This window comes from Podarcis erhardii, assembly GCF_964252035.2.
Source record: "Podarcis erhardii genome assembly, chromosome: 2".
Classification (NCBI taxonomy): domain Eukaryota; kingdom Metazoa; phylum Chordata; class Lepidosauria; order Squamata; family Lacertidae; genus Podarcis; species Podarcis erhardii.
The window spans coordinates 15,780,410-15,795,417 of NC_138498.1; the positions used below are offsets into that span (position 1 = coordinate 15,780,410).

Below are 15,008 nucleotides of genomic sequence, written 5' to 3' on the forward strand. Positions count from 1 at the left end.
TTTGACTAGCGACGGGAAAAAATTCTCCCCGTGTCAATAAAAGCAAAAGAAAAGTTGGTATTATTACGATTATTTCACCTTGGAGAATGTTGCATGCTCAGAATCCAACAGGTACTTAAGAGGCCAGTGGCAAGTTCTTTTCACAGAATGATTGAAAGTGCAGCTGGGAATGTTTGAGCAAGCCCAATAAAAGAAATAACTGAACAAAAGCAAAATTCAGACCAGACTTTTTCTAGCAGTTAGCTTGGAAGCAGGGTAGAGACACCATTTATAAAGTGGAACATATAATCCACTTAATTAAAACAAAATTCCTGGGTTGGACACAATAAGGTTCATGTGATCTTTATCTACATCTGTGATAAAATGTCTAAAGATGCACTGAAAGAAAGGTGTAACACAAGCTTGCTGGGAATTGTATTTCTGTCTGTTTGGCGTGTCTGTGTCTGACATTCTGCTCCAAGACAGACACAGCCCCAAAAGACGCTGTTTAAACAAGCCTAGCTAAGCTTCAGAGCCTCCGAATAAAAGCTTTGTTCTTGCTCAAGAGATCTATAGAGTATGCATTTCTGCTGAAGTGAATTAGCTGACACTGATTTCATCAGACCTAACATACATCTTGCGAAGACACAAGTTCAGTGAGGGACAGAAGGCCCAGCTCAACTTTGCTTCTGCCACAAAGCAAGCTGTAGAACAAATAAAAAGCGGGATTCAACTAAGTTGTTGCGTGCGTGGAACCAAGTCCACTAGCGCAACAGTACACATATCCCACTTAGCACTGCATTGAATTCCACCTTGGGGCATCTTCAAACTCAATCAATCTGCACTGCAGGGAGCTTTTCAAAATGAAGACATATTTGGTAAATATATAAACCACCCTTTGGTAGAAAACTATCAGGGATTCATATAGTTTTAAAATAGTAAATAGTAGTAAAATAGCAAAACAGCAACACAGAACTGCAATAAAATATCAGAAAAAACGTTCATAGCATATTAATAGCATTTAAACAGAATGGCTAAAACTGGCCCCACAACCATGATTGAATACCTGGGCAAAATATTATTATTTTATTATTTATTTGGAGCATTTACACCCCTGCATCAAGGTTGGTGTCAAGTGAGCTCCTCTGGGGAAGACATTCCAAATATGAGCCACCATAATTGGAAAAATAATACACATAGCCTATTCCTGGCAACTACCCGTCTAATTTCAGAGGGTAGGAGGAAGTGGACTTTAGGTACTTGAATCCAAAGCTCTCTTAACACTTTTATAATCAATACAAACTGAGGCAAGGGCTCCTATTTTGGAAACTGCTCTTAGAAATCCTCTTCTGACTTTCACACTAAATGTGCAGAGGTCCTATGTGCCCAGATCACTGGGGCAGGGCTTGCATTTCTGCCCTTGTCCTCATCTGCAGTTTGAGCCTTCATGTGTTTAGTTGAGTATCTGCACCAGCATTCAAAATTCACCATACGCCAAGTGCATTTTGCACCTGGCTATTGGTAACTTGCAACCAAGTGAAGATGCCTGGGTACCAGGATGGCGTTTGATTATCTCCACCTTCTGGAGGTGCATACCTAGGGATTCTTGGGTCTTGACTATTTTTACACTAGCAACACAGCCTGTAGAATTTTCTCTATTATATTTTATTTGCAGAATCAGAATGAATTTCAGGAACCAAAACGTTGTATTGAAAAATAAAACTTTTGAGCCGTCTGGCCCCAAAATGGCAACTAGGCATTCAGTTTTGGCAACTGTACCCCTGGTTTAAGGAGCCATTTGGCACCTAGATTATGAGAGTTTCTAACACTGATCTGCACAAGCTTTCCATGTCCAAAAAATATGCTACAGCCCTGTTTCTCTTCAAATTTAGGAAGCAGTGGCTCCTTTCTTTTTGTTGGCAGGACTGCTAAGAGTGAAGAGGTAAGGTAACTTTTCATTACAATGCACAAACATACATATATAAACATAAAAACAGAATTTAAAACTTTAATGCAACCAATAATAATAAAGCGTCCAGAACAATGAAACAGAAACAGTCCAGTAAGACCATAAATATAGTATCATCGGAATAAATCAGCGCCATGAATTTCTGCATGTTTTCAAAGTCTGCTTTAAAACTGCTAGGAATGGGGCTTATCTGATCTTCAGGTTGGAACCGAGTTCCACAAATGCAGGGCCACCAAGAAAGCCTTCTCCCGCATGCTTGCCAACTTGATTACTCTCAAGAGGTGGGCCTACAAGCACAGCCTCAAAAGCAGGTCTCAATGTGAGTGCGGTCTGGTAGGCAAACAACACTCCAAACTGGGTCTGTGAACTCACTGGCAACTAACACACCTGATCTAATGCAGTATTTCCTGGTTGCTTGGCAGCAATCACAAAAATAGGAATTTAGGGTAGAAACTGCAAGAATTTACAATAACTGCAATGCTTAGTGTGTCCCGTCCCCTCCGGCGGAATAGATCCTATAAGATTGGTATGTCACATCAATCAACTAAGGTCAAATATTCCAAGAAGCTAAGAAACCACTCCTCGTTCAGCATCCCAGACCAAGAATGCTTGTTTATGTGTGGCCTATTTTTTATTGCACCAGAGTGCCATCTGATAGCCAAAGAATTAGGACTCTTTGCTCTGAGCCTTGTAGGAGTCAAACTACCAAGAGAAACAGACACATATTTTAAGATTAGTTGGGAGAAGGAAGTAGCAAGTGGAGAACAGTCTTTTAATAGTGGAAAGGCTTAAACCTCTCTTTCCCACCCATCTTTCTGTTGCTTACAGTTGCAGAGGAAAATTATGCAACATGTAGGTTGGCCCCAATGTTTTATCTCAACTAACAACAAATCTGCAGCATATCTTGCTGTTGCTTCCTAAGTCCTGCTAAATGACACAATTTTAAAATGTGTACACACAGGATAATGTTAAACTGCCCCAAACAGATTGGTTTTTTAGAAGTGGTTATTATTGGAATAATTAAGTGAGATATTTCCTAGACAAACATATTCAACATCAAATATCTGTATGGAGTAAAAGATCAAAGGGATTGGGAAGAAAATTCTATCCAATGAATGCAGCAGAAATTGGCATTGGGTAAGACAGTAGCTTATGAACAGGCAAGTTATTTCACTTTACTGTGTTTAAAATAAGACTATAGGAATGCACTAACACACACAGATTGATTTATGAGCTATTCTTTCTTCAAGAATTAAGCACCTTTTAAAAACCTCATTTTAATTTGAATATTGAGCAAATCCACATTGGCTCCATAGTACTCTGGGTTTATTCATAAATGGTCAATTTGGTAAGAACATGTACAGCAACTAAGATTGGTTTTGAGGCTTCGATTCAAATATTTAAATTATATATACAATATTGCTTTAAAGGCTTAGCAGAGGGGCCTCGAGCTGCTAAATCTCCACTTTAATTTGTTTATGTTATGCCCTCACTATTAAGTGAAAGCTCGCCTTAAGAGAAATTATCTCCTTGTGGTCTGCACTTCTGGAATGCAACTACAGAGAAGCACTCTGGATAATAGTGTAAAAGGAAATAATCTTACTCGTGGACACCCTTTAAACTGCTTATTTGACCATAGGGCTAAAGTTTTACTTGAGGCCATTTAAAGTGCAGTTTCCACAACTGCATGCAGATTGAGATATCAAACCAGATGGCCAAAAGTGAGAGGAAAATCTCAGCGTTCTGGCCAAGATGTGTGAAAAGAAGTTCAAGGACGTGTTTTTTTTTTGGACAGTGCACCCAATTTCCAATTAAGCGGTATCTTTCTTGGAAAGTAATAAAATACAAATTATGTTCTATTCTGAACTAAATAAATCCTTGTTCTGAGAAATATCAGCAAAGGAATCCACAACTTTTTACTTTCAAGTAACAGCTAAGCTTCTAAACATGTAGCTTTATTAATCGTACAGGACACTGCATGCTCAGAAGCTACGGAAACAGCAAGCTGAATTATGCTTCCATACAAAGTAATTAGGAAGCTATTTTATTCTTATGTAAAAATACATATGCAGCACAAGTGAAAGCCACTGAAAATGAACCTTATTAGCAAAGCACAGAAAGCATGTTATGGTTGCTTAAAGAGACACCAATTACCACAGTTAAGCTTCAAGCAGTTCATGCTGTTTACTATTATCCTTTTAAAATTGGCTTTCACCCACCCACCCCTTTCTCTTGCAACTTGGCAAAATTGGTTCCTTGCACACACCTTTTCACAAACATCAGTTTTTATTTGCACATTTTTCCTTGCCCATAAAACCATGCTGCATACACACCTCACTGAGGAATCCTATTAGTAAAAACGTACATTGCAGCATTTGCTGAAAACAATTGCTGTCAACCAAAACAAAGCATCAAAGACTATGGAAGTCAATTTCCCCATTCCTATTTATTTTTTCAACAGGCATGAGTTTGAAGGAAACCAATAAGAACTTTTCAGAGCAGAGTGAAGTGTGACATGAATGGAGAGGTTCAGTCTTCAGTAGGCTTCACATACAAAGTTAATCTGCTCCCTAATAATTTCACATTTAACAGTTAGATAAGCACCCACTAGCTCTTCTGAAATCCAATTCCACCTTATGCTGGCAATCTGGATATTTTTTAAAATTGGTTTGAACAACCCAAAGCTGGAACAAATGAATTGAGAACTAAACTAAGAGATGGAGGATTAAAAAGACCAAAATATCACAACAATGCTATGAAGCAATATTATTACTGTCAATTTCATTGGATTCTCATTTGTTAGTTCCTGTATCATGTACAGTAGTCAGAACATCCAAGCACCCATACTGTATATGTTCTCATAATTTTTAAGTTTTTCTCAACACACAAAACTTAGCTAAATAAAATTATTGTAAAGAAGCAAATGAGATTTGTAGCCCAATCCTAGGCATGTTTACTTAGGACTGGCATACTGGTGTGAAGAGTTCAGTGGAGCTACTATCTGCTTAGCTGTGCATAGGACTGCAGCATTAGGGTGAAATTAAGCATGCTATTGACTGACTGACTGACTGACTGACTGATTGATTTTTATCTCCTGTTGTTATTTTTGATGCTGCCATTTTCTACTGTTCTTACTGTCTGGTTCAGACATTTCCGGATTTTCTATTTTTTTTAATTGTTAGCAGCTTATTTGTTAGCAAAAATTTGCCCATTTGTTAAGTTCTAATAATGGAATTGTTTTAGAATTGCGGCTCTCCTCTACACTGGGCTGTAATGTGAACCTGGTAGCATATCCTTTTAAAAAAAACTTTAATTTAAGGGAAAGCGAGTTCACAGAGTTCAATGCTAAAAAGAAAATGTTAATTAATCAGAAAAGGGAGCAGGGCTTTAGATAAAACTGATGGGAACACCTGATAGCAGAACCCCTTTAAAGCTGTGTTCTTTCCAATGGCAAACAACAACCTTCAGAAACTATGGCAATACACCCCTTAAAAAAAAGAGATTAAGCCACACAGCCTTGGACACCATCATTCAGGAACGTGGTAAGATTGTATTTATCCCTCTGCAAACTCATACTTCAGAGATAACATGCTGCCACCTATCCCTATATGTTGATCTTTTTTACATCCTCCTTTGAAGCACCCATTTTATATCTTTGTACCAGAATAAGCCCAGCTCTGCAAATGTCCTGCTACCAGTGTTCTCCAAATTCAAAATTTCCAATTAGCTGAATGAGGCATTGCCAGACTCTGTCCTCCCTCTTCCAAGAAACTGAGATATCTTGCCACAGCAACTATCTGGCAGAAGAAACCATCTGGATACATGTGTTCCTTATTCACAACAAATTCTTGTACCCAGAAGACTTTCTGGAAGAGCCCAAAGGGAAGGGCAATGATATCTAAGCTGACTTTGCCATATACTAAACTGACTGAGTAGCTTGATGATTTATTTAGTATGTTTATATTCTGTTTTTCCCCATCACAGAATCCAAGACAGCAGCACACACACGGCTCCCAGAAGCTCTCCCATCTGACCCAGACCTGGTTGGTTTCAGCTAGGTGGCTGCATCAGGTAGCCTCAGTTCATGACCTGAGATATCCAGGTCACCAAAGAGATCCATAACAAGAAATGATTGAGAACTGGCCAACTTATGACAAGCTGATTGGTTCTACATGTGGCCACATCACCTTTAACTAGTTACCCATGTGGCAAAAATCACTCACACCGCATTCCAACATTTCAAAGTGGAATTGGCTTTCCAGGGTCTTGAACAAAACTCTAGGTTGTCCTGAGATGCATCAATATATAAACAGACTAGCTGTCTAGTGGCATACAATGCTTAGCCCTACCTGATCAAAAGCTTTGTTAAGAAACAAGACCTTCTCAAGGCTGATGCCCCACACCTCCCTTTGCAATACATTAACAAACAGGTCTGCAAATAAGGAACTGGTTTTTGACTGGCTCCTTATGTGATGATGTCTTTGTTAAGGCAGCAAGGGGGACTCTCGAGTCATCAGGCCTGAGGACACTTCATGGTGAAACCAAAACATTCTCAGAGGTAGGCTATTTGGGGTGAACAGGAACTCCACTGTGGGCCGATAGTGGGCTTTAAGTCTCATACCATGCCTCCTTTTTTATGTTAAAATTCTGGAGTTTTACATACTTGTTGACACAATTAACAACCATCACGCCAGCCTATTGATTAAAAACATGCTTTTAAAATTCATTCCTCGCCAAGTCTGATCTGCAGAGGGGTTGGCAGAAGCAAGGAGCCTGAACAGGGATTGGGTTCATGTGACCTCCATTACACTCCCCCCCCCAATACACACACACACACACACACACACACACACACGAGAAAGGCATCACAGATCTGCAAGGCCCCTAAAAAGAAACACCACCCTCCCTCCACCCCTCGAGGAAATCAGGTGTTCCTCCAGTTGGCCATTGTCTCTCTTGACGAATCGGGCTCCAGATTTCGATGCCAGCCACCCGTCCCCCTAGATCAGGGCTGGGTAGATCTCTGCCAGTGTTTTTTTACGGTGGTTGTAGATCGCAGCCTCTTGGAAGTCGCACAGCCCTGCCCTAGATGTATCACAATTATTTTTATTTTATAATTATTTTTATTTTTTTCAGACCTCCCATCCCATATCCCACCCCCAATCCTCTGCCTGCACCTCGCAACCCCAACCCAACCCCCCAGCTCTGCTAAGGCACGGCAGCTCCTCAGCAAGCAGCCCCCCAACCCTCGCGCCCCACGGCTGCTGGGAGCGAAGGATCAAAGGCAGGGTTTCTATGGAGGGTCCGCAGACCCCCCTCCCTATAAGCTGACAGCTTGAGTGGATTTCTCGGTGGATTTCTCTCTCGCACACAGACCGATCCCCACCCCTCAGGGATGGGGACCCCGCCTCTCCACCCAAGAGACCCTTCCTCCCCAACCCCGCGACGCCTCCGCTCTCCCCTCTTTCGCCCCAATATTTACACGCCCCACCCCGAGCTGAAGCCGCCGCCGCCATGTTGGATGAGGTCCCTGACTTCTTCTTCTTCTTCCTCTTCCTCCTCCTCCCCTCTTACCTTGGGCCCCGCGGTGGCCCCCGAGAACCAGTAGGACGAGCAGCACCGTCTTGGGCCCCAGGGGCCGCGGGCGGCGAGCCGGACCGCCCGCCATGGCGACGGCCTCGCGACAGGAGCTGAGGCGCAACCGGCGACAGCCTCGCTTTCGCCCTCAGCTCGCGCGGGGCCAGAGAGGCGCGAGAGGCGGCGGCGGCGGCGGCGCGAGCGCGAGACGAGGCAGACAGACACCAGAGCGGCAGCAGCAGCAGCAGCGGCAGCGGCGGCGCCTCAGCAGCCAGGGGAGGGCGGGGTGTGCGCATGCGCGCGCGCGAGTGCTCGGAGATAGGGCGAGAGAGGCGGCGAGGGGCTTAAAGGGGAAGCGGCCCTTTGTTTAAAGGAGAGGGGAGTCGGAGAGGAGGGAAAGGGTCCGCCGACGGGAAAGGCGGAGGCAGACAAAGGGGAGCGGGTGTGTTTGTGGGCAGGAGCTTGAATAAAATATTGGGGGGGGGGGGAACAGACCAGGTAAGCCCCACCTCGCATAATCGATCGCATGGTTTTGCGGTGCGCGCACACTATTTTTTTTTTTAAAAAAATTTATTTAATTTTGACATAGAAATTATAATACATACCACAAAACTTCATGACTTATATAATCATTTTTGGGGACTTCCATCAGCACCTCTGATGATCCACCGTTTTGACCCCTTCTTATGCATTTCTTAAATTCATATGGCCTTTAACTATTTTAACTAACCGCCCTCCCCCTTATCCATTTTGGCAATAATTCCAATAATACTCCTCACAAAACTTCTTGCGAACCTACAAACGTAGTCTGATCATCACAAATACTTTTCAAATAGTCTGTAAATTTACTCCAGTCTTCTGTGAATTTCTGGTCCCGCAGGTTTCGAATCCTTCCTGTTAGTTTATCCAATTCTGCATAGTCCATTAGTTTCGTCCTCCATTCTTCTTTCATCAGTAGTTCTTCTTCCTTCCATTTTTGGGCCAATAACATTCTTGCTGCACGCACACACTATTTGAATGGCAATGCCCATCAGCTTTGACCTGGGTTGAGAGAAAGCCTGTTGTTGTTTAGTCGTTTAGTCGTGTCCGACTCTTCGTGACCCCATGGACCAGAGAACGCCAGGCACCTCTGTCCTCCACTGCCTCCCGCAGTTTGGTCAAAGAGAAAGCCTAGTATATAGAAAAAAACACATTTCTCTAGCTACATTTTTCTGGTACAAGGAAAGACTTCTTCAAGAGGGTAACATAAAAGCATACACTCAAGTACATTTGAATCAAGAATTGTTACATTTGAAGCTCAACATCAAAAAAACGAAGATCATGGCCACTGGTCCCATCACCTCCTGGCAAATAGAAGGGGAAGAAATGGAGGCAGTGAGAGATTTTACTTTCTTGGACTCCATGATCACTGCAGGTGGTGACAGCAGCCACGAAATTAAAAGACGCCTGCTTCTTGGGAGAAAAGCAATGACAAACCTAGACAGCATCTTAAAAAGCAGAGACATCACCTTGCCAACAAAGGTCCGTATAGTTAAAGCTATGATTTTCCCAGTAGTGATGTATGGAAGTGAAAGCTGGACCATAAAGAAGGCTGATCGCCGAAGAATTGAGGCTTTTGAATTATGGTGCTGGAGGAGATTCTTGAGAGTCCCATGGACTGCAAGAAGATCAAACCGATCCATTCTGAAGGAAATCAGCCCGGGTGCTCACTGGAAGGACAGATCGTGAAGCTGAGGCTCCAATACTTTGGCCACCTCATGAGAAGAGAAGACTCCTTGGAAAAGACCTTGATGTTGGGAAAGATGGAGGGCACAAAGAGAAGGGGACGACAGAGGGCGAGATGATTGGACAGTGTTCTCGAAGCTACCAGCATGAGTTTGACCAAACTGCGGGAGGCAGTGGAAGACAGGAGTGCCCGGCGTGCTCTGGTCCAGGGGGTCACGAAGAGTCGGATATGACTAAACGACTAAACAAATATAAAAAAAACACATTTCTCTGGCTACATTTTTCTAGTACAAGGGAACACTTCTTCAAGAGGGTAACATAAAAGCATACACTCAAGTACATTTGAATCAAGAAATTGTTACATTTAGGTATGTTCTCTAGGCGATGAGATACATAAAAGATACTCTAGGTGATGAGATACATTAAAGATAGATTAAAAGGTAAAGGGACCCCTGACCATTAGGTCCAGTTGTGGCCGACTCTGGGGATGCGGCGCTCATCTCGCTTTCTTGGCCAAGGGAGCCGGCGTACAGCTTCCGGGTCATGTGGCCAGCATGACTAAGCCGCTTCTGGCGAACCAGAGCAGCGCACGGAAATGCTGTTTTCCTTCCCGACGGAGCGGCACCTATTTATCTACTTGCACTTTGACGTGCTTTCAAACTGCTAGGTTGGCAGGAGTAGGGACCAAGCAACAGGAGCTCACCCCGTCGCGGGGATTTGAACCGCCGACCTTCTGATCGGCAAGTCCTAGGCTCAGTGGTTTAACCCACAGCACCACCCGCATCTCTGCTGGTAGTATAGGATTCAAATTAAAATGTGTCTGGTTGCAACAGAAAGTCAAAGCGCCATTCCTCCCTTTTCCAGCTACGGTACACGCACACACTGTGCTAGTGGTCTCTTGGGGACCATGTGTACTATTGGAGCAGTTGCATTCCAGACTTAAAAGAAAATCCCCATCTTAAATTCTCTCTGAAGGCTCAGCTCATGATTCACTTGTGGAATTCCTCGTCTGCCTGTGTTCCTACACAGAGTTACACCAGGCCTCTCCGGAGCTTAAGGAGCAGAGATCGTGTCCAGCTGCAGCAGCCTTGCCAAGAGATGCAGAAAGAGTGCAAATAAGGGATCGCTGGTAAATGAGAAATCTCCCTGGAATGAACGGCGGAGGAAGCGTTTCAGAGAGAAGTTGGCAATACTTCATCAAAATGAATTTGTTCCCTGTCCCTCCGCTGTTGTCACAGAAAAACACTTGTCCGTAGCCACAATGCTTTGCTGGCTGAGCATATAGTCAGAGAGGAGATAAACTAGATGAATGGTCCACAAGGGGGGAGGTAAGGTAAAGGGGGGGGGACCCCTGACCATTAGGTCCAGTCGTGGCTGACTCTGCGGTTGTGGCGCTCATCTCGCTTTATTGGCCGAGGGAGGTGGCGTACAGCTTCTGGGTCATGTGGCCAGCATGACTAAGCCGCTTCTGGCAAACCAAAGCAGCGCACTGAAATGCCGTTTACCTTCCCGTCGGAGCAGTACCTATTTATCTACTTTCACTTTGACGTGCTTTCGAACTGCTAGGTTGGCAGGAGCAGGGACCGAGCAACGGGAGCTCACCCCGTCGTGGGGATTTGAACCGCCAACCTTCTGATCGGCAAGCCCTGGGCTCTGTGGTTTAACCCAGAGCACCACCCATGTCCAAGGGGGGAGGTAGGCTTCCCTAAAGAAGCTGTATGGGCAATACCAGAGTTTTCCTTTTACCCAGCGTAGGGGAACCTGTGGCCCTGCGATGATGCTGTATCACATTCAGCACACCGGCTGGGACTCATGGGAGATGAAGCCTGGAGGGCCACACAGTGGGGTCTTTAGCATATGCACCACCGGGATGCAAATATCCGCCCAGCGCCCCCAAATTTAGTTTAGCCCCCAAATTAACTTTCATTATACTTATGCCAAATACCATGCAACATAATATTTTGATGTAAGAGTTAATTTTGCGTGTACAGTGCCTTTGAGAATGACAAGCGCCACTGCTTTGGTAAATGAGCACACAAAGTCAAAAGTCCTTTAGTGAAACAGTAGGTATACATTTTGGTAATACCTAGGTACAGTGGTACCTCTGGTTACATACGCTTCAGGTTACATACGCTTCAGGTTACAGACTCCGCTAACCCAGAAATAGTGCTTCAGGTTAAGAACTTTGCTTCAGGATGAGAACAGAAATCGTGCTCCGGCAGCATGGCGGCAGCAGGAGGCCCCATTAGCTAAAGTGGTGCTTCAGGTTAACAACAGTTTCAGGTTAAGAACAGGCCTCTGGAACGAATTAAGTACTTAACATGAGGTACCACTGTATATATGTGTTTTGTTTTTCTAGCTTGATCACAATTATTTATTATTTCATAACAGGTAGATAGTTAAGAGCTTAGGCGGCTTCAGCGGTGGGCACCTGGCGCCCCCCAGAATTCAGCGCCCGGGTGCCCTGCATCCCCGGGTAAAGATGGCCCTGGGGCCACAGCTTAGTCAGCCCAGCTGTAACCCTTCCCATTGGGTGTTAACCCAGAGTAACCTAGCCCTAGCTTTGTCTGATTATTATTTTTATTGCTCTGTTCCAGCACCAGTGTAATGGTCCTTTATGAGTTAAGATAGGGGGACAGCAACCTTTTTCAGCCATGGGCCAGTCCACCGTCCCTCAGACCATGTGGAGGGCCAGACTATATTTTTGAAATTTTTTTTGAATGAATTCCTATTCCCCACAAATAACCCAGAGATGAATTTTAAATAAAAGCACACATTCTACTCATGTGAAAACACCAGGCAGGCCCCACAAATAACCCAGAGATGCATTTTAAATAAAAGGACACATTCTACTCATGTGAAAACACGCTGATTCCTGGACCGTTCGGGGGCCGGATTTAGAAGGCGATTGGGCTGCATCCAGCCTTTGGGCCTTAGGTTGCCTACCCCTGAGTTAAGATAAGCAAAGCTACTGGTCCTTGCCCCGAGGAGCTTGCATCCCAAGCACCAAATGATTGTGGTGGGGATGCTTTTGCTTGTTTGTCTAGCGGGAGGGTGATTATGACCACACTGAAGATGCTATGTTAGCTGTTTGATGCAGACCACTAGGACATTTTATGGAGGGGGAGGGGATATGAAATGTTGAGGCAGCTGGAGTGATGGAGGGCAGTTGTACATGCAGCAGGCGCAAGAAGAATACCATTGATGGGAGGCATCATTGCCCCTGCACAGGACCCTGATATCAGCAGGGTTTAGGGAAACATAATGTGTACCTTCTTTGCTATATGTTCCATTCATGCAGGCCCTTCTCCTTGGAAGCCTATGGAACTACAGGCATCTCCTTGCTTACTTGAGGGTTTTGTTCCCGAGTACCACACATATACCTATAGCGAGAAACACCAAAAACTCCGCCCCAGATCCACAAAAATCCACCAGTCGCTCCCTCCAAACATCCTTTTCCAAACTCCAATTCTCCACAGACATCAGCAGTCAGTGCAAGTCTGATGGGATTGCAGTTGCAAAGGCTCCTGGCATTTTATTGCTCTTTCTGCACCTTTTTTGCACTATTCCTGCTCTTTTCGGGCTGGGTTTTTTTGCTGTTTTGTGCCTTTTGGCCATTTAAATAAATTGATTTAATCCTTTCTCGGCACTGTGCTGTTGCACACTAGTCAAGCGTGCGTTAAGTGGGGAGACTCCTGTACATCCATCCTGCTGCTTTACAGTCGTGGTGGGGAACCTCAGCCCAGTGGGCTGAATGTGGCCCTCCAGGACTCTGTCTGGCCCTTGGAAGTTTCCCCAAGCCACACCCCCTCACTGGCCCTATTTTGCACCCTGAGTGTCCTTGAAGTCTGATGATGCTATGCTCTCACTTGCCTGCATGGAGCAGAGAGACAGATGTGCAATTGTGTGTAGAAACTAGCAGAGATAAAAATAAAAATTACAGTTGTTACCCCATTCACTTTTGCCTCTGGGTCCTTCCCATCATGGGCATGTGGTTCCTCAGACACTTTCAGTTCCCTCAAACACGCTAATAAGACTTCATAGTCCTCTATCCTAACCTACCAGCTCCCTTTCAGTTTCGGTCCTCATTTTCTGTGTGAGATAGCTGCCTTCTCTCAAAGTAACAAGCTGTCTTGCGAAAAGATAAGTCAGCCCATCCCAAATATTTAATGCACATCAAACCCCTTTGCATGCTTTAATTGGATCATATATATTGGATTTTCCAAGGTAGGAGACCTCTGTTGAGGTTGAGAGGGGGGATACAAGTCTATTCCAGAAGGAACTGCAGATTTAGTTGTGTTTTACTCCTCCCCTCCAAAATATTTTTTATAAAGGGGAAAAAATATGTTTTCCAAATCTGTTTTTAAAGTTTGGCTTATGGAAAGGGTTTGACTATCTAATAGGTCACTTCCATTTTGTGTACTTCTTAATGTTTTGCAACATTACTGGAATCAGTGACAGGGGGAGGGGGGAAATCACATATTCCAGGAAATGTCATTGCACCATCTGGACTTTTATCAGAAAATCAAACCAAGGAGTCATTTCAACAAAAAAATTGGCCTAAGTTATTATTTCGTCTCCATCTGCTTTCCCACCCTTCTTCTTCTGGCTATGTTTGCTTCTGTTATCAGCAGGAAACTCCTAGATTTTAAAAGAAGGGAGTTGGCTGATAACCGCCCGGCCGATGCAGGGCATGCAAGTTCATGGGCTGTTCGGCTTCAAACAATGGCCTCGGCATTTCCAGTGGCTGCAAATGTGATACGCGTACATTTGAAGCTGTATATTGTGGCGCTGTGGTCTAAACCACAGAGCCTAGGACTTGCCAATCAGAAGGTTGGCAGTTTGAATCCCCGTGACAGGGTGAGCTCCCGTTGCTCGGTCCCTGCTCCTGCCAACCTAGCAGTTCGAAAGCACGTCAAAGTGCAAGTAGATAAATAGGTACCGCTCCTGTGGGAAGGTAAACGGCATTTCCGTGCGCTGCTCTGGTTCGCCAGAAGCAGCTTAGTCGTGCTGGCCACATGACCCGGGAGCTGTCTGCGGACAAACGCCAGCTCCCTCAGCCTATAGAGCGAGATGAGCGCTTCAACCCCAGAGTTGTCTGCCACTGGACCTTACGGTCAGGGGTACCTTTCCCGGGGGGGGGGGGTAATAAAGTCAGGTGTTGGACAGGTGTGTTTCCCCACCCACCTGTCAAAACTGGCACATGACTGTGCACGGGGGGGATAGATGGATGGACTGACAGACAGAGGCTAAGCAGGATTAAACCCCCTGCCCACCAGCTAATAAGCAAGGAGCTCAGTCCTTCTGTCTGCATAGATTGGCTGCACATGCAACCTGTCCAGTCATGTCCCCACCTGATCTCAGGTGTGATGGTAATTGGCTGTAGTATGGGGAAAGGGAGGGACGTGGGTGGCGCTGTGGGTTAAACCACAGAGCCTAGGACTTGTCGATCAGAAGGTCGGTGGTTCGAATCCCCGCGACGGAGTGAGCTCCCGTTGCTTCCTCCCTGCTCCTGCCAACCTAGCAGTTCGAAAGCACGTCAAGTGCAAGTAGATAAATAGGTACCACTCTGGTGGGAAGGTAAACATCGTTTCCGTGTGCTGCTCTGGTTCGCCAGAAGCGGCTTAGTCATGCTGGCCACATGACCCAGAAGCTGTACGCTGGCTCCCTTGGCCAATAAAGCGAGATGAGCGCCTCAACCCCAGAGTTGGTCACGACTGGACCTAATGGTCAGGGGTCCCTTTACCTTTACTATGGG

General features: G+C 45.0%; 1 protein-coding gene across 2 annotated transcripts in view; it reads right to left on the reverse strand.

The window, feature by feature from the left end:
• ACVR1B (activin A receptor type 1B) overlaps positions 1-7,705 on the reverse strand; it is a 40,809-nt gene extending 33,104 nt beyond the window's left edge. The window contains exon 1 of one of the 2 annotated variants that reach the window (XM_081849758.1): positions 7,523-7,705. In XM_081849758.1, the coding sequence (XP_081705884.1) occupies positions 7,523-7,616 (94 nt within the window). In that variant the 5' untranslated portion in view covers positions 7,617-7,705. The remainder of the gene's footprint in view (positions 1-7,522) is intronic. The other variant, XM_081849759.1, reaches the window with a different exon arrangement.
• Between the last annotated feature and the right edge of the window lie 7,303 nt (positions 7,706-15,008).